The following is a 21,469-nucleotide window of genomic DNA, read 5'->3' as shown; positions in this document are numbered from 1 at the left end:
CTGGTACCACTTCTCACTTGCCAAACCTGGAAAGAAGATTTACCAAAAAAAAATTAGTTTTATGGATTTAATATTACTATTTTTAAAATGAGACAGACTCCAGCCTCCCAGCTGTCTGCTCCTACGCCGGTCCGGGCCTTGAGCTACACTTCTCCGGGGGTAAGCCAGATCGAAAATGGGAGGCCTCGACTCATCTCCTGACCTCCGGCGGGCCCAGGGAGCGGCCGCGCTCCGTCCGCCGGAGGGACGGGGGTGTCGGCGGCCAAAAACCGGTCTGCGAAGCCCACCCGGAACCGCACCGCTGCCCCCCGCAGGCAGCACGGCCCCGCGCCAGAGGCGGAGCCGGGGGATGGCCGAGGGCGGGCGTGCGGCCGTTGGTGTCCATGGAAACCAAGCGCACACGGAGCACCGCCCTTCTCCTCGCCGGGTCCTTGCGGCCGCCATCATGATGCTGCTGGGCCGCGGGTTGGACGCCAGGTAACGGGGTGGCAAGGAGCGGAGGAGGCTTGGGGATGCCGTCGTTATTGCGGGTCTCTGCCAGTGCCCCGGAGAGCTGCCCTGGGGGTTCGCGTGGCGGCGGCCGGCTGCGCCGCTTGGCCCTCTCGGGCCGGGGAGGAGGCCCGGGCGCAGTCAGGGTACCCGCGGTGCCGCGGGGGTCGGAACCGATGCGGACCCGGTCTCCGTTAGTGCAGCCACCTCCCTGAGAGGGGGAACCGCCTCTGTTTGCCACAGGGGAAGGCCGCAAAACTTCTCTGGGCTTAGTGTGCTCTGCAGAGGTACAGGTTTAATCGGGCCTCTCTGATAATGTGGCTGCCTCTCAGCGGTCAAAAATGAGGAGGGAAAAAGCCCTTTTCACACCCCCACATAAGGAAATTTAGGGTTTCATGTCCCAGAGTTAAGTATTATTTGCATGGGAGTAATGTGAGATCAAAATTGCAAAGTGGGTGAGGAAAATGTTTAAGGCTTCCCCCTGGAAGAGAAACACTTTCTGACATGAAGACCTTCCAGTAAAGTAGGAAGGATGTACCTTTTACTGAAGATTTTATTAGACGATATTAACTTTGAAATACAGCTTTATTAATACTTAACGAGAGTCTTACCTTCCCACACACTGGGTGAAACCTTTCCTATTCTGTGCTCAAGCATTCCCTGGAGGACTGAACAGCTTGCATTTTTTGTTTTCTTTGACCAGTCCTCTAGGCTGCTTGCGGTGAAGTAACACAACTAGGGTTTCCCTGTAGAACTTTGGCATGCAGGATTTTTTTCTAAAGAGTTCCTGAAGAAAGGAATTCTTCATTTGAATTGACTGCATTGTTGCTTCGTCTTAAAAGTATTAAAATTTGGGGGCTTTTTTTCTGATACTAAGTCAATATTTAAATGTTGGCCAGCATTTGGAGCTGGGTTAGCTTACAGATGTGAAAGAAGCTTTTGTTTCTGTCCCTCACCATGACAGTGATACCAGTGAATTCTGTTGCTGAGCATTCCAACACTTGACATGAATTGCCTCATGTAGACCATAGAAGCTTCTGAGGACCCAGTATCTGGCAGTTACTGATGTCCAAATTGTCCTGTAGTTGACTCAGTAAGACCAACAACTGGCACGAATTCACTAACAGTGACTTGGTTTAATAGGAACACTGAAACATAACTAGAACAAGACCATCAAGTGATTCAAGAATAGGAAAGCAAAATACCAAGCGAAATAAGTGAATTAAAAACTCAGAGTTGCTTATTTAGATCATTAATAATCATAGAATGGTTTGGGTGAGAAGGAACCTTAAAAATCAGCTAGTTCCAAGCCCCCCTGCCATGGGCAGGGACACTCCACTAGATCAAAAGCCCCATCCAACCTGAATCAGTCAGGGGCTTGAAATAGACAGGCATTTGGTTCAAATAAGAAAAGATGAATGTTCTGTACTTGTTTCCGTTCTCTTCTGTAATTCTTAGGTACGTTTACCCTCTGTAGTGCTGACCAGGAGCAGTTTGGTACCTGTTCACAATGTAAACAATTAATAACTTTACATATTTGCCTCCGCTGCCTGATTTCTCCAACCATTGACTTGTCTGTTTACGTTGCAGACTCTTACAGGAGGTTGTGTGGCCCACTCTCCTTTGAGATCTGCAGGTCTCTCTTACCACTATGTTAGTAATTAATGCCATCAGTAATAGTGAACTTCTGATTAACCACAGGAGGAAAACTTCCAAGCTGGTATTTGTAATTAGGGGTTTCCTCCATTGGATCTTTATTTTTAAGTACAAATCTTGCACTTTTTTGTTTGTTACTAATTCATAATACACATAGTACATCAAACTGCTATAAACTTATCTTTTTAAGAGTAGCTTTGTTTTACATTGAAAAGAGATACCCAACTCATGTATAAATTACTAATAGTATAATTATGTAGCTTTTCTTCTGTATGTGTTGTAAACATTTGTCCCCTTCTTATTTCTCACATATTTTTCTTTGATATCCAGGGACAATCAGACTAGACAAATACAAGATGCTGTTTCAAATGTGGAAAAACATTTTGGTGAATTGTGCCAAATATTTGCTGGATATGTACGTAAAACTGCCAGACTACGAGACAAAGCAGATCTTCTAGTAAATGAAATATATGCATATGCAGCCACAGAGACACCAAACTTAAAAGTTGGACTGAAAAACTTTGCAGATGAATTTTCCAGACTTCAGGACTATCGCCAGGCAGAGGTACAAAATTAAAACTGTACATGTTGTGTTTGCCATCTGAACTTTTCAGTCACTTATGTGTGATTAAAAAGGGAAATATATACTCTGGTACCACAAGAGTAATACAGGGGAAGACACTTTAAAATGTATTAATGACAGAGCAGGACAGGCTGCCAAAGCATTCATCATTTATTCTGCTAATAACTTTAGTGAAAACTGCCTGTGGTTACTCCTGCTGAAGTCAGTGAAACTATCCATATGAGCACTCATACATAGAAGACAAAGTCTTTTATTTGTCTTAGGCTTTGGATTATGATTTATTGTTAATAAAGTGTTCTTTTCGTTTTGTGACTTTCTGAGTTGTCCAGCAGCTGCTGAGGTAAAATCAGTCATTTTCCTTCTGTTGAGTCTGTTATCAGAAGCAATACGGAAGAGAATGCTACCTGGAATCCATCACCGGGACCTGACAGACTCTCTGAGGTGCTATTGGGGACCACTGCAGATTTCATAAACCTGTAGTTCAACACTAGAAATACAAACTTGATTTGGACTGCATGTGACAACATAGTCATGTTTCTGTCCAATAAGCGCGAGTGTAACAAAAGGTGCTTATGCCACTTAACACATCTGTATGCAGGGCCACTCAAACTGTAATTTATGATCCAGAATTCCAAAGATTTAGGAAAAATTAAATTCATATGTACTCGAACTGGGTTTTAAAGTACATATCTTTTCTTTCAGTAGTGCATAGAAAATTCCTAGTTACAGTTTTGAAAAGCTAAGAAGAATTATAATTGAAAAAAAACCCAACTAAAATAACTAACATTCTTGATGTTTTCATACAGAACTGTTTTATTTTTAAGGAAGCATAGCAAGTCTTTCTGTATTAACAAAGTAGAAAAAGAAAACCTTTAAAAACAAGTTAGTAGACTGGATACCTCAAAAATTAAGTAGATAGTTTGAAAAACAAGAAAAACCCACAGATCTTTAACAGTGTATTTAGGAACAGATTTTTAAGAAGAAATCCAAGGCTGTGGACAGTGGGATTTTTATTTCCCATAAGCACTGGCTCCTGCTATGGCACACATAGGTCATTATACTTCATTTGATGCAATGGCAATTTATCACTCTGTTAATGGATTAAATTTATATTATGTCCAAAGGTGTATGTGAAGCCAGACTGCATGACCTCTGTGTCAACTTTCACCTTTAAATGATGAATCTGTAATTTCACGGTACCTATGTAGCAGCTTGGGTTTTGCTGTTTTCAGTTTGTGTGTTTTAAAAACATCTAGTCTGTATCCTCCTGCTTTGCCTGTCCAAAGCCTCTTTTGAAGGAGAAAAGGTAAAAGCAGAAAAATAAAAGAGAAGCTTTTATTTTCCTTTGCTTGTGAAAATCAAATAACCTCAGCTTTATTTCTTTTGGGCATCACATTAATAACCAGTTTTCATATACACTGGCAATGTGGGCAAGAGAAAATTAGCTTATAAGGGTTACTGATTTCTGGTCTTCAGCAGCAGTGCTAGATGTATAAATTCTGAGGTATGAGGTACTTCCACAACGTGTGAAAGGATAAGTAAGCAAGATGAGGAGGTTATTTGGTATGTCTGTGTCACATGCTTCATTTAGAACCTTACTTCCCTATTGTATTCTATTGGCAATTTAAGTAAAATTAACAGTTTAACAGTGCACTGGTAGAGAGTAGTAAAGCAGAATTTGCTCAGCAGAGATTTTGGCTGACTAGTGACTGCCACTTTAAGAGGGGAGTGTGATGTCTGTCAATCTCTAGTAGAAGTATGCACCTTGTCCTAATTTGGATGTAATAGCAAGGGCCAGATGGTGCAAAGTCATCAGCAGCTTATGCTAGGGCTATTTGGGCAGTGTATTCAATTTTGACAAGCAGGCAGGTCTTATCCTATTGCCTGTCTGACCATATGTAGCTGTTTTTCTAACTACGAGAACTGAAAACAAAAATTCAGATGCACTCATCTCTGAGAGCATTCATGCATTTTACACAACCTGTTGTTGATATTTTTAAGATTTTTGTATCTACGATGCTATTTTCATTATTTTTAAGAACAGAAGTATTGCATTTCATACAGTATGATTGACAGCTTATGGACTAAGCCATCTTTGCTATCAACAAGTGTAGAGCAAATACACTGATATTTAACTTTAGACAGAAAGCTACAGATCTCCAAGATGCAATGTTTGATATATTTAGTGCTGCTCAGTTATTAGAATCTCCATGTTCCATTTATCCTGATGTACTGCCAATGAAGAAAAAGGAAGTCCACTAGAAATCAGCTTGAGCTCCTCAAAATACAAATTATTTACTGGTTAATATATTTGATTCTGGTTTTTTGCAATATTTTTAAAACCTTCACCCCACTGTATTTTAACCATAAATGGACTAAATTCCTAATAAGATGAATCAGTAGTAAAACCATTTCCTGTATCCGTACACTATAGATGTGGATTATTTTAGTGACCTTGTGATTTCTTTTGTAGGTTGACAGGCTTGAAGCCAAGGTTGTTGAACCTCTGAAAAGTTATGGCACCATAGTGAAGCTTAAAAGGGTAGGTTAAACGTCTGTTTTCTCACAAGGTACATTTTGGTGTTTGGACACTCGGTTGCAAACTTCTACTGTATCATAATATATATACATCAAAAGGTAAAATGATCATTATTTGATGGTATTTTACGTACAAAAATCTTAATGTGTTCATCATGGTTAATTTGAGTACATTGTGGCATCACATCTCAAACTAGCATTTTTCACGGTTTTGTTCTTTTATCTTTACTGTGAAGAACAGAGTAGGGTGTTTGGAACTCACTGCACGGCTGTCTCAGTTGTTAAACAGTTAGGAAGGAAATGCATCCTGCACTTGAGTGCTACTGCATGTGGTAGTTCTTAGCAGAGTTGTAGCCTACAGAGCCTGTATCCTAGAATTTGGTATCTTAATAATCACTGTGAAACCAGTTTGTGAGACCTAGAACTGGTTGAGTATTCTATAGGATATAAATGTTGGGATTGGAAGACAAGTTTAATGTGTTTATGACAACACTGCTGAGGAGACACAGAGCACTACTGCAGTGCTTTGGTCTTCCAGAGCATTGAAGATACTGTCTTGAAATGCATCACCACCAATAGCCAGTAAATGTCAAGGACACAGGCAACTGAAGCCTGGTCATCCTTTGTGACAGTAACTGGCATTTCCTGTTGTCTTTGCCTATCACAATGCCAGAAATAAATGCCAGCATTACTTAATGTTTATCTTAGCTAGTGAGTACAAGAGCATTCTTAAACTGTAGTTGGGATTAACTATTTTATCAACATACCTTTGAACTAAGAGAGACGTCACTAAAGATGTAGGCTATTAAATGGTTTTATTCCCTGCCCCCAGTTACTCGGCAGTTACCATAAACCTCAGCTTAAAATTCAACTGTCTGGTCTTCAGTTATCATCTCTAACCACTGAGGTATTTTTAGTGAAAAAGGAAGTTTTGTCACTTATGTAAAGCTAGCACAGAGTGCTAGCTGCAGGACTGCTTCACCTGTAACTACATGAGCCGATTAAGTAAAGCTAGGCAGAATATGTCATTATAGCACATTATAAAAAGGGGATGTTCTCACTGATACTTGTTGGATCTGTTCCAGGGTGTCTACAAACTATTTCTGTGATCTATCTAAAAGGAGCTGTTGCTGCTTCTGTTGCGTTAAGACAAGAATGTCCTGTGGTATCAAATACATTAAAGAGGCCCAGGTCAATCAGAATAGTGTTGGCCTTTAACTGCCATCACAATAAAATTGTTTCATTCACATCTCCAGGTTTACTATGCTAAGTAGCTATTTGGCAGCTTCAGTGGAAACTAGTATAATATTCTTGTCCTGTAATGCAGCTTAATTGCAGGATTCTAGGATTTCTGTTTCATTATTCTATATATCAGTCTTCACTTTTCTGCTTTTGGGCAACTCTGTTCCTGGATGCTTTCCTTCGTGTAAAAACAGAACATCATAAAACGAAGGTGATCCACCTGTAGAAGAAACAACTGGTTTGCTTTAATAACTTCAGTGACTAAAGCAGGTAACAGTACAGTGATGAGGATCTTCCAGCTCCTTGTTTGGTGGATGGACTGTAGCTGTTACTTCTGTATGGTTTGAAATTAGGTGGGTGACCAGAGTTATTATGTGTGGCTTGAATTCATAATTCAAAGCCAGAGGGACTATGAATAATTTTGTATACTCTGTACTTGTCCTTTATCTCACTGGCTATTCCGTCCAATTTCTCTTTATTTTTTCCAAAAATGTATCAAATCTTTGTCTGAAGATACTGAAGAGGAATGTAGGAGAGTCTGTAGTGTAGTTTTAGTTAGTGATTAGTTGATGTTTGTGATGTTATTTTAAATGAAGGAGTTCACCAATCTTTGGTCGTGTTGTATGTTCCACTGAGATTAAAGAGCTCTGTGATGGTCTGTTTTTTTTCTGGATTAAGGTATTTAGATGCTAGTAAAAACAATTATTCATTCTTTTCAGCTAGCTAATAATTTAGGCCTTAGTTCCTTCACCATAATGGCATTTTCCCCAGCTTCTGAATATTTTCTTCAGGGTATTTTTCTGCACCTTGATTTTTCAGCATCCTAGACAAAATATATATGTAACTGTGCCCTACATTTGTACATCCAAGACTTGAATTAGCTCCACCACTATAGCAACAGTAGCACCAAATCTTTCTCAGGCTTTGGCTAGCAAAGAAGTATGTTTGATAGAGGCTGTTGCTACAGAGAACAGAGGTAGAGAAGGGAACAGTGCTGTCCCTGTAGGTACTTCCAAAGTCACTATGTGCTAGAAAGAAAATGATGAATTTAGTAATGGTAACTCTAGAACCATAGTGGCTTCCTTAGCATTCTCAACAGTATACTGCATGGAAGTCAGAACTTTCAGCTACAACTTTAAATCTGATTGGCTGGGACGTCAGTACTGTTAACAAAGCCGTCATTAAGTAACACTAAACATGCATTAAATACAAACCTATTTTGTTCAGTGGTAAAAATAAAGGTCTTCCTGTTTTCTACCTTTAAATTTTAAAATGTAATGCCTTTTTTTTCTATTATTGCTCTTCTTGCATGGTTTTCGTAAAGGAGGAAGGAAAGCCCACTCCAACAGTCTTTCAGATGGCCTTAAAGGTGGTGTAAACTCCCTTTTGAAAGAACAGCAGCAAAATTAGTTTTGAAGGACTAAAGATGAAGTTGCTTTTATTATAAGAAACTATCTCTATGTCCCTAAAAATGAAGCAAAATGACAGTCATACACACAAGGACATGCAAACAGACAGTAAGGATAGAAACAATGAAGAAGCTGCCATGTTTTGACCCTGACCTCATGTACAGACTCACTATTGAAGAAACACAGCATGTGGAAACTTCGTATCTTTGTGCTTATCACTGACTAGTGATCTGGACCACAGGTTACAGGATCACAAAACTTGTAAAAGAGGTGTATTCTTGGTTGTTTGTCTTTACATGTGAAGGAGACCTACAACTATGTTAAAATCCTGAAATCCAAGGAAGGAGCACAAGCAGCTTCCCAAGATGATAGTCTTTAATCCACTCTGTTCTGGCCTTTTTAGAAGAAATGATGGTTTGAAATGCATGCCCAACTCCTCTCAGATTTTGTGAGACTTAATTCCTTTGGGCTGTATTCCCACTTGTTCTAAGGCATTGTTCCTTTAAATTAGAGCCATCAAAATTAATACCAAGGTCAATGGAGTGATAAACATCTGACTGGCAATTTTATATTCCATGTATGCCAGACTACTTGCAAAACACAGTTTTATAGCATGAACAAGAATCTGAGAGTGGTATGTAACCATTCTTAAAGCTGTCACATGTCTTCCTGAAGTACATCCTCCTTTAGAAGTGAGAAACATAAATATTTAGCAACAGTTTCTGCCTTTTCTAGATCATCAAGTTTCATCTTTTCTAGCTACATCATTACTAGGATGTATTCTGTTCCAACTGTATTTAGGCACTTTACTAACTGCATTTATAAATATGCAGTTTAACCCTTTCAGTCAGGGATTTTCTATGCCCCCTTAAGCTCTGTGTAGCAGTTTTGTGTTCTTAATGACTTCTGACTGGTATTGCCTGCTGCCTGTTTTGGTTTTTTTCTTACTGATCTGTTAAATGCCACTTTGTATTTCTAAGTGGTGTCTTTATTCCACTGCTAAGTGTGCAATGGGCCTGTCTTTGTGCTTTGGCAATCTCAGCTTTTGACCATCTACTGTGCTCTTCACAAAAAGCTGTAAATATTTTTTTGTCTTTTCCCCCACATTTTAAATTGTAGTGTGTGCTACAGAGAGTGGTGCAAAGTGCTAAACACTCTTGATTTCCACTGACTTCTCTTTTAGGGGATCATTTAATAGAATAAAGATCAGTAAAATGTGGTTTTATTTAAAGCAGAAGTTTCATTTATGTTTTCTAAGCAATGTATATGTGAAGAAAAGTGCATTATTGTATTTTCCTAGATCTATTTCATACATGTCTAAACCATTTTATTTCCAGAATGATCTTAAAGCAACTTTAACAGCAAAGAACCGAGAAGCCAAGCAATTGTCTCAGCTGGAAAAGACACGTCAGCGGAATCCATCAGATCGACACATTATTGTATCCTCTATTTCTAGTGGTTATAAGAAATATTTTTTTAAATTCTCAGGAATTAAACTAGTATGTTTAGAAAGTAATATGAGAAGAATACTCTTTAGAGGGACTGTTTTCTATATTATGTTCAATCTTTCCGTAAGCCTTATGACGTTACTGTAAGTTACAGCTTACAAGAGCTGCTTTGTTAGTCCCTTTTTTATTAAAAAAACCTACAAAGCATTTGATATGTTTATGCACAGATCACATCTGGGGATTTGGATGTTTTTGAAAGTGTAATCAGACAACTCCTTTTTTACTCATGTGGGGGTTTTGGTTGTTTTTTTTTTTCTTGTCACTTTGGTAGGTTTTGTGCTTCCTTGTACCTATGTGATGCTCTGTATGGGGTCTGACTTTACTCCAACTGAGAAGAAGCATGAAAAGTTGTTAATTCTGTTAGTAGAATACTCAGCCAGACTACTCTTCCTTTCAAAAGACCAGTGACCCTCCACAGTATGCTGTTAGGTATCAAAGAGGGGAAAATAGCTTACACAGAATTTCCATTAAAATCTCACTGAAGTTTCAAATTCCGAAGCAATCCGAATCTAAGAATGACAAAATAAAGGGGATGAAGGCAATCCCACTTCAGTCCCTGTATGAATTTTGGTGCAGCATTTAAGTTCGTAATAATGTGCTGTTTATATTTTATTACACTCTAGTATTGGACTCAGGAGCGAGGCAGTCTTAGTCTTCATTGGATTTCATCAACTTTATTTCAGAAATTAGGATCTTTCTAGTGTTTGGGGCATGGGACTGCAGAAAGAGCAGAAATGACTGGTGGTCAGATACCACCCAGGGGAATTACGTTTTGTTTTTGTCTCTGCCAAAGAATTTCCATGTAATATTAATTAAAGCAGTTAAATTAAGTGATTACTAATTACAATTCCTCATGTAATAAAGACACGCAGATGTCAGCTGCAGGGTTAGAACTTGAGCTGTGATGCAGTTTTCTTCCACTGGAAGTAAATGCTAACAGTAAGCTGTTCTCCCTAAAGGGAGACTGGGTGCATTTTTCTCCCTCTTGTGCTAATTCCCAGTTGTTTTTATGGATACGTGGCTGGCACCTAGTTTCTTTCTTTTCTCTTTGCTAAGCTACTCCCAAATATTCTCCTGTGGCTGAGCTTCTTGTAACACCTGTGTTTTCTGTACTTAAGTCTCTGCCTTAAGAGTTATTAAACATCAGTACAGTCTGGTTTTGCATATGGCCAAAGGGATCAAACGCTGCATATTGGCATTTTAAAGTGATCAACACAAAATGCATAAAAAGTACTGGGAGCGGGAATGTGTTCATTTGATCCTGAATATGTATGCAGGTCCGCTTTTACGTTTCAGAGAGGCTTACACCATGTTTGTTAGCACAGCTCTAGCAGTGGTTCTCTTATTCTTAAGCAACTGTGATGTTTCAGCAGGTAACAGTTTTGGCCACAGATAACAAAGGCTCTGTACTCACTCCCATATTTATGTCTAGCTTATAAAAGATGGGGGTGGTACAGCTCTGAATCACAATTATTTTTTATCCTGAAATGATCCACCAAGGTTGTCTGGTTATTTTTATTATTTTATTATCAGTATTTAAATAAGTAAATAAGCAAACCCCCAGTCCAAGACAAACAGCTGTCCTGAAATACTCTGGCCTGGATACTTGAATTCTAGCAAAGCTGGAACAAACTATGTAATGTCTTACAGCAGGAAACTTCAGACATCATAACAGCACCCTCCACATACATGGAAGTTATGAAATATCTGAGGTAGATACTTCACAATGTGAAAACAGATACTTCTATGAATATTGTTTTGCCATTGTTTTCCTTTACTAGCGTTTCCAGTCACAGGTGAGTGCTCCAGAAGAGAAAATACCAAACTGCTGTTGTGCAAACTATGCAGGTTCTGCAAGTTTAGACACTTCACTCTGCAACAAACAAAATTCCTTTCCCAAAGCATCTGTGCACAAAATCTGGCCAGTCTGTTTAAGATGGATTGAGAAGATACATTTATTTATCCTAGAAATAACATGCTGTATTTGCATGTGTAAGGGCTGCTTATGCGTAACAGCTGCCTTCATTTATAGAGAGTGACTGATAGTAATAATTGAGAATTCACAAAATGTCTTTCCTTACTCTTCTTCCCTCCTGCGTTGGGCAAAATTAAGAAAGGGATATGAACACGGGACCTTATGTATTACTGAAGATGATTGTCAAGTTTGTTTGCCTGGTAATGGCAGAATTGTGCCTATGACTTTAAGCCATTTTTGTAAGATTGTTTCAAATTCATAATTGTATAATATAAGGTTAACAGATTTTAATCAGAGAAAAAGAAGAGACAGAGCACACTTTATGCCTTAGGTTTCCATATACCTGTAACACTAAAAACTAGATCTGGGAAAAATCCTACATCTTGATTGTGGGCTTCGATTACTTGATCCATATACTACTCCCAAATCTCAGGACAAAATATATTATGATGATACTCACAGAGACTGTAAGTAAATATTGTCTTCACTAGTTTTGTTTTACCAGTAATCTATGGAAAATAAGTTTAGACCCAAATTTTACAGTCTTGGAGATCGACCTCTTACATCCTTACATTGTTACTTTGTAATAGTACAAATAGTACACAGCTCTCAGACTTCACTTAACCAAAATACCTTCAATACGTTTATTTAAATGCTAGTACACATTTCTATACAGTTTGTAGTTATATCTAATTAAAATACATATCTGAAATGCTTTTTGAAGCAACCAAATAAGAAAAACTGTGTATTATGCATCAGGGACTGACTGGTGTGTCCACTTCCCAGTGCCCTACTGCAGATGTTTTTTATAAAATATGCTAGTAATATAAAAATACAAAATACCTGAAATGCTTTTAGATCTAAAAATATTAACCCTAGTCTGTTGACTGAAATACTTACATGAAAAGTGCATTAATTCCAGCTGCTGCTCTATTGTATATTTAAATAATTTATAAAAACTTAGGAAGATGAGGCTCAGCACATGGAAAAGATTAACCCTAAACCCAGCAGGCTGGTTTGCGCTTGAAAATAAAGGGTGATCTTTTCTGCTCATCCACCACTCTGGCCTGTGCACTCCTGCCCTCTCCTTTACACCTTCTAAAAGGGGTAAAGGCCCTCTCCTTACTCCTTAAATTTTCTAAAAGGTAAACCTGTGTGCTGGGGTTTATTCCCTGAACTCAGTCACTGTCATCAGTGGAGTGTCAGGCTCAGTGGAATTAGATGACTATTAGCAGAACATAGATTAGGCCAGTGGGACTTTTCCTGACTGGCTGCAGCTAGTCTTTTCTCACATTTGAAAAGTCTCAATGGGGTGGAAGGCACCCTTATTTGTTTATTAAGAAGCAAACAAATTTACAAATACACTAGCTTAGATGTGTAGTATTTTGAAAACCCAGACTTAAATGTTTTCATGGCAATTACAGCAAATATCTTTGTATCAAACACTAATTTCACCTTTATGTTACCTTTACCAGGCTGAAAGTGAATTGCAAAGAGCTTCACTGGATGCTACTCGAACAACTCAGCAATTAAAGGAAACCATTGATAACTTTGAGAAACAGAAAATAAGAGACATAAAAGTACGTGTGCTCACATTTCAGTGTGACATCCCATTTCATCTTGCATAATATAATTCCTGTACTCTTTGGCAAGATTAGCAATGTTTAGTATTAAGCCTACATAAATGCAAATCTTGTGATATTCGTGAATATTTCATAATCCAAATATTTTAAAGTTTTGAATTTAAAAAATCAATTCATTATCCTTAGTTTATTGAATTCAGAATTTGCTGTATCTACTTGTTTAGTGCCTACACCTTCCAACATTTGCTGTGTTCTACTTTACTGGTAGCTGCATTTGGTAGTGGAATGATGTATGTGGATTAGTATCAGCAAAATTATCAGAAACAGTGATAAGTAAATAATGTATCTATCCATGCTGAGATTTGTGGGGGTTACTCCAGGTAAAAATTTTACTGATGCCAAAAGCACAAAATGTTTAGTAACTGCAAGTAATCAAAGCCTTCATTTCTCTCTTAATGTAAAACATTAAGTGGCATAAGTTGCAGACTATAGTGACTGAAACCACTTGCATTGTGTGATCTCAGTTTTAATTATAAAATTGACAACGTAAGATACTTTTTTGTTGGAGGGGAGGGAGATTAAGTATGGAAGAACGAAAGAAGGTTGAAAAAAACCAGCCAAACGAACAATGTAACTTGATGTTACAGTAATATCAAAAAGACTGCATGAGATCTGAAGATGTCATCATTAAGGGGTTTATATATAAAGTATATTTCATTATATGTCATCTGTAAATCATATATATAAATATATGTTATATATATTTATGAAAATTATATTTATATATGGATAAATTATAGATACAAATTTTTATATATTTATATAATTTAGAGATAATTTATCCCCAGCCTGTTAAAAAAGATAAAATTAAAGTAAAAAAAAAGATACAGTAAAGCAAAAAATCCACTGACTACATCTTGCAAATATGTACTGGGGAACATTAAGGGACTTGTCAGCATGACATTTTATTCATTCCTAATGAGTCCATACTTGCTTTTCGAGTGTTTACTTAGAATTCAGTATGAAATGACAATTGTGCAAGTGACAGCCCAGCCAGCATTTATATTTGATTCCTAAAATTCAGGTTCAACTACTTCAAACTGCTCAGTATTGTGCAGTTAATTCTATCAAGTAACTACCAAGTAGAGAATTCAGAAATTTCTTGAAGTGAAAATGTACTTTACTGCATTAAGAAAACCTTTGGTTTTGTTTGCTTTTAGAACATATTTTCTGAATTTATAACCATTGAAATGTTATTCCATGGGAAAGCTTTAGAGATATATACTGCTGCCTACCAAAATATCCAAAATATTGATGAAGAAGAAGATTTAGAGGTAAGAGTGATTAAGATTTGCTTTTCAGTTTACATACTACATAAAAAAAGTTTCCACACTTAGGGACTATCCATGTCGCAGGCAGAAAATATAATGTATGTTTCTGGTTCCCAAAGCACGCTTCTACATATACTGAGCCTTTTTTTGCTCTTCTGCAGCAAGAGCATGCAGGTTTACAAACTGAGAGGTGTTAAAAACAGAGAACTGCAGTGGCAATCTAATCTTTCTCACAAAACACAGATAAGAGACTTTCCTAAATTAACTGCCACTCCCAGCTCAGCTCATCATAGTTCTTAAAGAACACCTCTGCAGTGATCTCACTGTAAAGATGCACAGTAGAGACAATCTTACACTGCTGTGAGATGTTCTAAAGACTAATTACTTAATTAAAAATCTCTCTATTCTGAGTTTTATTTGCTTATTTTTGTCTTTCAGTCATTTTTTATTAAACTGTTCTAGAATTAGGAGATATTTGTAATCAATTTGCTTTTACCTTATGGCAGTTACACCTCCCTTTCAAGTCAGCCTTTCTGTCTTCTGAGTTAGTCTCCCTTTCCCAAGACATGTTTTTCAGTCCTTTATTCATTCTTGCAGTTCTTCTGGATGTTGGACCTTTAAACTTGTATATGTGTGTTCAGCTTGTCAAGAAAGTTGGATCGTTTTTGGTCTTTTTGTTTGGATTTTTTTTTTTTGGTAAATCTTATCAGTCCTTATTTATTTATATTTTTTTTTCCATGACACAGCCCAGGACCAAGGATGGCAGTATTCATTTAGTGTAAGACATACAGAATCATGTTCTTTAGTGACAGTCACATTTGAGACTGCTTGGTATTTTTACTTTATTTAAACTACACCATGGCAGTTTTGTACTGTTCCAGTTTTACAATGAAAATGTCATGTGGCACAAATTCAAAAATATCCTTCAAGTCAATACTTTATCTTTCACAACCAAATTTGTAATCTCCTTTTAAATTGCCTGTTAATTGGACAATATTTACTCTCCATAAAAATACTGACTATAATTCTACTATCTTCTTTGACTTTTTTAACAGGTGTTGCACAAACAGCATCAGGCTGTTAAGTCTTAAACTTTATTCTTTCTGTTGGAAAGAACTTGTAGATACAATGTATATTATAATCTCTCCTGTACTCTTAAGGGTTTCCCAAATTTTCCTTGAGCTGCACAGCGGAATATATCAGCTGAGTTTTTTGTGATGCAGCTGTGACTGGCAGCAAGGATTTGCAGGTGAAGGGGCTAAGATTTCATCTCCAAGAAAAGGAGACCTGAAGGCTGTTGCTGGGGCTTGTACCTATAGGTTACCCTGAAACAGCTGTGTGTGTCAGTGGGGCACAACTGCAGTTTTACACCTGGTAAATCCCCTCAGATCTCTTTGACTAAAGTAAATGACAGATCTCAGGCTGAGCAGGGACGTTTCAACTAGAAGTTTTGATCAACTACTGTTGATGCAGATCTCTAAAGCAGGTTTAATTGTCCAGTGCTGCATTTTTGTTAGCTTCAGTCTTGGTGAATGTATCACGGCATCCAAGTCACAGCTTTCTTCATCTGAACAGATTTTTCGGAGCTCACTTCATCCACCAGACTATCAATCTCGCTTAGACATAGTTCGTGCAAATTCGAAGTCCCCCATACAAAGAACTGGCTCCTTAAAATCTTCATTGAGAACAGTACAGGTAAGAAAAATTAAACGCTAGATCACTGTATTAAAAGAATGTCTTAAGGTAGAGCCTTAGCTCCATGGACGTGTACATGGATAAACTACCTTTACTCAGTTCAGGACAGTTTCAAAGATAAAAAAAAAACTATTGTGCACCAGGAAAGCTGTTTTTCATAGGATGGCTCCCCACGATGAGAAAACCTCTTTAGGGGTTATAGTCTTTTTCTAAACATGACTATTTCAGATAATTTTACACGATTTCTGAAAAGGTTGTTTAAGTACTCATTATAATCTTTTGAAAATCCCTTTGTTTACTTGGCAATTTTAACTTCAGCATTTCATTTCATTGGTGCAGGGTGGTATGCTGTAATTTAGGCAGAACTACAGCAGGAGCGAATGACCTTTTCCAGATATTTTAAATTAAACTTAACTATACAAGTTTTATCTGAATGCATTTAATATAGCCAGTTGTTTTGCACCTGCCCTCTAAGACAGCAAAGTATCATTTTAACCATGGTTGAAAATGTCTATATCCAGTGCCCCAACATTGTTCGTAAGACATGAGGAGGGAACTGGCATGCTTTCTGTAGTAGCACACAGTGAAGCATGCAGCTTAACTTAAGCAAGGACAGTTACTACCTATGTGCAAACTTAGAGAATTCATTTTCACATAACATTTTGAGCAACAAATTGTCAGATTCCATTACATTGTTTAATTATTTTTTTCGGCACTAAGTAATCAAAAATTGAATTTTCATGTACCTATATGTTCTAGCATTATGGCAAAATATCATTAATTAATTTCCTTTCTCACTTTCCTCACCCTGATCTTTTTTGGCTCTTAAGTTAGGTATCTGACTGCCACCAATGTTAACATTTAATTTACTATTTAGTTAATTACAGCATAGTCAGAGGTACTTGGGTAGGAAGCAGAAAAAAAACCTTAAAGCCAACATAGCACTTCATATTTCAGAAATAGAACTGAAGTTCTTCTTAAGCATTTTAGATTCTCTTAACTAGTAAAAACTTGGAAAATTAGTCTTTCCAGTGCAATGAAGCTACCTTTAACAGGCTCAATCTGCAGCACTCCTTGGTCTCCAATTACAAATCAGTGTCATTGTCTTTTTCTCCTTTCACAGAGTGAAACAGTGCTGTTTTAGGCATTTAGACTCAAGTTAACCCAGCTTCATCCAATTATTAACTCCATTTTCTGTTATATTCAGAGATTTGTAAGCAAGCATTTGCTTCAAGCTAAATTATGTACTTTGTGAGCATCAACAAGACTAACGATTTTTCTGCTTTCATTAGTTCAATGATTGCAGTTTGCTTTATGCACGCACAAAAAACTTTTGTTACATACATAGCTGTATGAATTATGAGATCTCAGAAGTCAATTTAATAACCAGCATTTAAGGGCTTTTAAAATAGGGGGTTGGTTAAAAAAAAAAAAGGAAGTTTTGTCTTCAATACTGAAGCTTTATTATATCACTGTGTATAAGAACTCAGAAAATATAACCAAAATTAGAGCTGCAGATGCCCTTAGAGAACTGCTGAACCTAAAATCATTTTTCAAAAGCTTTCCAGATGACTTGGATAACTATCTTTGAATTTTATACTTCTTTTCTCGTGGGGATAGAAAAAAAAAATGTATTCTACTTTAAATTGTAAATGTTGCATCTTCTGTGAAGAATCTATTTTCAATAGGAATTAGATTGAGCCATCATTAGAAAAAAGTATAGATTGCAGAATCTGTCAGATGAGATGAGAGCTTGGCAGCTGGCACTTGTTTTTAACATTTGATGAACCAAAAAAGGATCATTCTGAAGGGCAAGCACTGATGGGCAGGGAAAGTTCATACATGAATCAAGACTCTTCTAGTAAACTTTGAATAATTTATTCTCAAAACCACCTCAGAAGAGCATAGTGCTGATTTTTTCACTTCACTGAAGAGGTTTGATGTCTTCAAGATAAAATTACACCTTAATAGTCATCTTCAACCTGCTGCCTCACCAGGCAACTCAGAAAAAAACTGACTTACAGCTTGTTCATTTTTAACATTAATTTGATCAACACATAAGTTTCCCCTATCCTATAACAGTGCTCAGGATTATGGGGATTTTCTTAGCTTTAAAAACTCATTACTGTACTTACATTCTGTGCCATGTATCTTTCTGTTGGCATTGTGCATATTACTAGAAGCTGAAGGATTAAACTACTTCCCCCCCACACACACCCAAAGGAACAACCTGCAAGTACTTAGACTGGAAATGCCAACAGAATTTTTTTTCTTTTAGGAGAACGAAGAGTTGATTTACTTTTGTTGGATTTTTGTTTTGGCAGATTTCCAGTATGCTGAGAAAAGAGGAAGAAGAGGAGGAAGAGGAAGATGAAGATGAAGAGGAGGAAGATGATGAAGAGGACGAATTAGATGCTCCAAAAGAAGTGAGATAACAAAACTGTTCTAAAAGTCTCTTGTTTTGATTGGGAAAAAAAGTATTTCCCTTTATGTAAAGTCTTTGTGTATTAATCAAAAACTTCACTGAGGCTGCATTTTTAAAATTCCAGCAGAAGCAAGAATTGGCACTAACAGTAGAGTTCCAGTTTCAAATAACTGAACAAAATCTGCTTAAAATCAACAATTTCAGTAGCTAGAAAATGAAATATGTAAGTAGAATCCTGTATTATACTGCAGTCATATTTACTAAGACTTACATGATGAACATTGTGCAAAACCTGCACTAAGCTGACAAGCAGTTCTGAACATAAGGGTTTGCTCATTACTTTGCCAATATATTACCTTACTCTCTAGCTACACACCTCTTGGATTTAATAAGTCTTCTAGCTATACCTATCAGAATTAGTTTATGTGTCCTGAAGCAACTGTACTACTCACTAAACTCATAACAGCAATAATCTTGTTAGTTGGTAGCCAAATGAAATTTCTGGACAGCAGAAGACAGGGTGAGGTCTACTGTTTTATCATTCTCACTTTCTTCAGGCTTGACTAAGATGACTTTTGATTCTTTTACACATACAGAATGAACGTTCACCAAGAAGGACCTAGCCCAGTATCTACGTTGAATGCTGCTTTGCTTTTAAATAAAAGTGCCTTTATAATAAAACTAATTGATATTTTATATAGTTGATTTTATCAGTTGACATGCTATATATAGTTCAAGTTTCATGTGTTTAACTGGTAGATTCAGTTACTGATTCCATTAAACATACAAGAAATTACACATTTTGAGTGTAATTTCTTACCCTTTTTGGAGATAGTGGTTGTGCATGTTCATTTCTGAACAGCATACAACTGTCTGCCAGAAAGCTACTACTACATTATTTATCTCTGGTTTTAGCATCCACTGAGGAAAGAACACATGTATAAATCTGGAATTTAAACCTGTAACTGGGAAAACAATCTTTAAGCTATAACCAAATACTCTTAACAGTTACAGAAATAAATGAGAGCATTTTAAATATTGATGCTGCCTTTGTCCACTTATGCAAAGTATGCAATGCATACTTGTTCTGACAGGTCAAAAAACAGGTTTTGCCAAAAAATGTGATGAAAATACAAGTAAAGATTTCACAATATAGGATTGTTTTAAAGTCAGAAAACAGTTTTACACCAAAATTACATACTGTTGATAAGTAGACCACTGATGACCAGGAACTTTAAACCAGGTAACTAATTCCCCTCTATTTCTGCAAGTAGGGCACTTCAGTAAAAATTTGTATCACAACATCAAAATTATGATGATCATCACTTTACCACTTCAGTGATGTAGTCGATCTCCAAAACAGATGGTTAATTCCATGATTATACCAAGTTTTCATATCATATATATATATATGCAAATAGCAATTATTTTTGTACTATGTAATGAAAAAGGAATTCGGGGGGAGGGGGGGAAGGAAGCAGTGTTTAGTTTAATTATTCTACTAAAAGATTAGCAGGTGGGGTACAGAAAGTTGTTTTTCTTTCCTCAGCAGCTTCACGTTCCTCCTCCTCCCCTACCTCACAAAAAAATTTAGGAATTATAGAACTTACAGCAAGGAAGAAATACAGGTTGGGCAACTTTGTCCTGCATATATAAGGTTGTAAGTTTACATGCTGGACAGAAATTGTGTGACTTCCAAACTATAGATTAAAAAGCCACTGATTTAAGTATTTTACAGCCAGAAGAATTTAGAATGTAATTACATTATCAAGTATTACCTAAAATACTTTTGCAAAGATTTTTCTCATGGCCTGAGTGCTTATTGCAAGACTGACAGTAAACCATTTGCTCGTATGTATTTTTGACTACTGACATCTACATGATGTAGGTTTGTATCCATTCTTGTTAAGAATATTTTGCCATTCTGGTCCATCCCTTTGGGACTAGGATTATATACTTGTACTCATCAGATTATCCTACGTTACAGCTTTCCTGAAGGCCTCGAAGCTGCTTCTGTACATGATCACTATTAGTAGTGTTTGACAGTGGAGATTATCCTCCTTTAAATCGTACTTTTTGGACAGACAATGGTAGCAAAAACAACTTCAGAGTAAGCGTTACTAAGGAAACTAGCTGTACTTTACATCAGCACCACAAACTGCAGCATTGCATTTGTTATTCTTTACTGTAATGGATGGTACTTAAAAATGAAAAGGAGTAATTCAAGCCATGTCACTGCAGACTCTTATTTGTGCTTTATACTTAAAAGTACAGTGCCTCCAAGCCATTAAACATCTAAAGGTATAAAACCCTATTACCAGGCAATGAAATGCTGTCACCACACCATCCACCTGTACCACCTGCTTAGACAGAATCACAATATGATGCCACATATACACATGGCAGGGAAGATGTGGAGGGGGGAAGAGTGGGAACAGGACTGGAACAGCCCAGAACTAGCAAGATTAACACCTATAAACTGAGCAACAACTGTCCTATTAACCTTATTATTTAGCTGATGTGCAGGCATCCGTTCCCCATTTCCCTATGCTTTAGACAATCAGTGCATACTTTGTAGCACAGCTTTTGTCTTAAGAGACTTTTTTTTAAAAACTACTTCTTTGGCCTCATCTGGCTTTAAATTGAAGACAAATAATCTACAGGACAAAAAAAGAATTTTAAAATACCTTCATTGTAATCTCTGCCATTATAAGCTTTATGACTATGTATTCACTAAGGGTAGAAGTTTACCATGCCCAAGATTAATGGTATCTTATCAGCAATTATTCTTTCTTGATGATAGATAATGCTTTTTCTAAAATATTACCTTGTACTTAACTGGGAAAAACCCCACTGAACTCCTGTATCTTTCCAGTATCTAAATCCTTCTACAGTTGTGTACAACTCTAGAAGCATGGAAAAAGTTTACCTAATTATTTTCAGTGTGTGAAATCTGTTTAGTAGCTAGAACTTTAAAACCAACAAATCATCTAACACTGATTGACTGCAAAAGTTAGTTTCATTCGCATTTACAA

The 21,469-nt window shown here is 37.0% G+C and overlaps 1 protein-coding gene across 1 annotated transcript; it reads left to right on the top strand.

Moving 5' to 3' along the window:
• The first annotated feature begins 350 nt into the window (after positions 1 to 350).
• CIBAR1 (CBY1 interacting BAR domain containing 1) lies at positions 351 to 19,472 on the top strand. Its single transcript, XM_005150858.3, has 10 exons — positions 351 to 477; positions 2,476 to 2,710; positions 5,202 to 5,270; positions 9,255 to 9,356; positions 11,216 to 11,221; positions 12,876 to 12,980; positions 14,204 to 14,317; positions 15,890 to 16,009; positions 18,334 to 18,435; positions 19,031 to 19,472. The coding sequence occupies exons 1-10, from the start codon at positions 446 to 448 to the stop codon at positions 19,055 to 19,057; spliced, it is 912 nt and encodes a 303-aa protein (XP_005150915.2). The 5' UTR covers positions 351 to 445; the 3' UTR covers positions 19,058 to 19,472.
• Positions 19,473 to 21,469: the final 1,997 nt, after the last annotated feature.

This window comes from Melopsittacus undulatus, chromosome 1 (assembly GCF_012275295.1).
Source record: "Melopsittacus undulatus isolate bMelUnd1 chromosome 1, bMelUnd1.mat.Z, whole genome shotgun sequence".
Taxonomy (NCBI): Eukaryota; Metazoa; Chordata; class Aves; order Psittaciformes; family Psittaculidae; genus Melopsittacus; species Melopsittacus undulatus.
The sequence above is the reverse complement of the archived record's forward strand: the minus strand, read 5'-3'. Positions and strand labels throughout refer to the sequence as shown.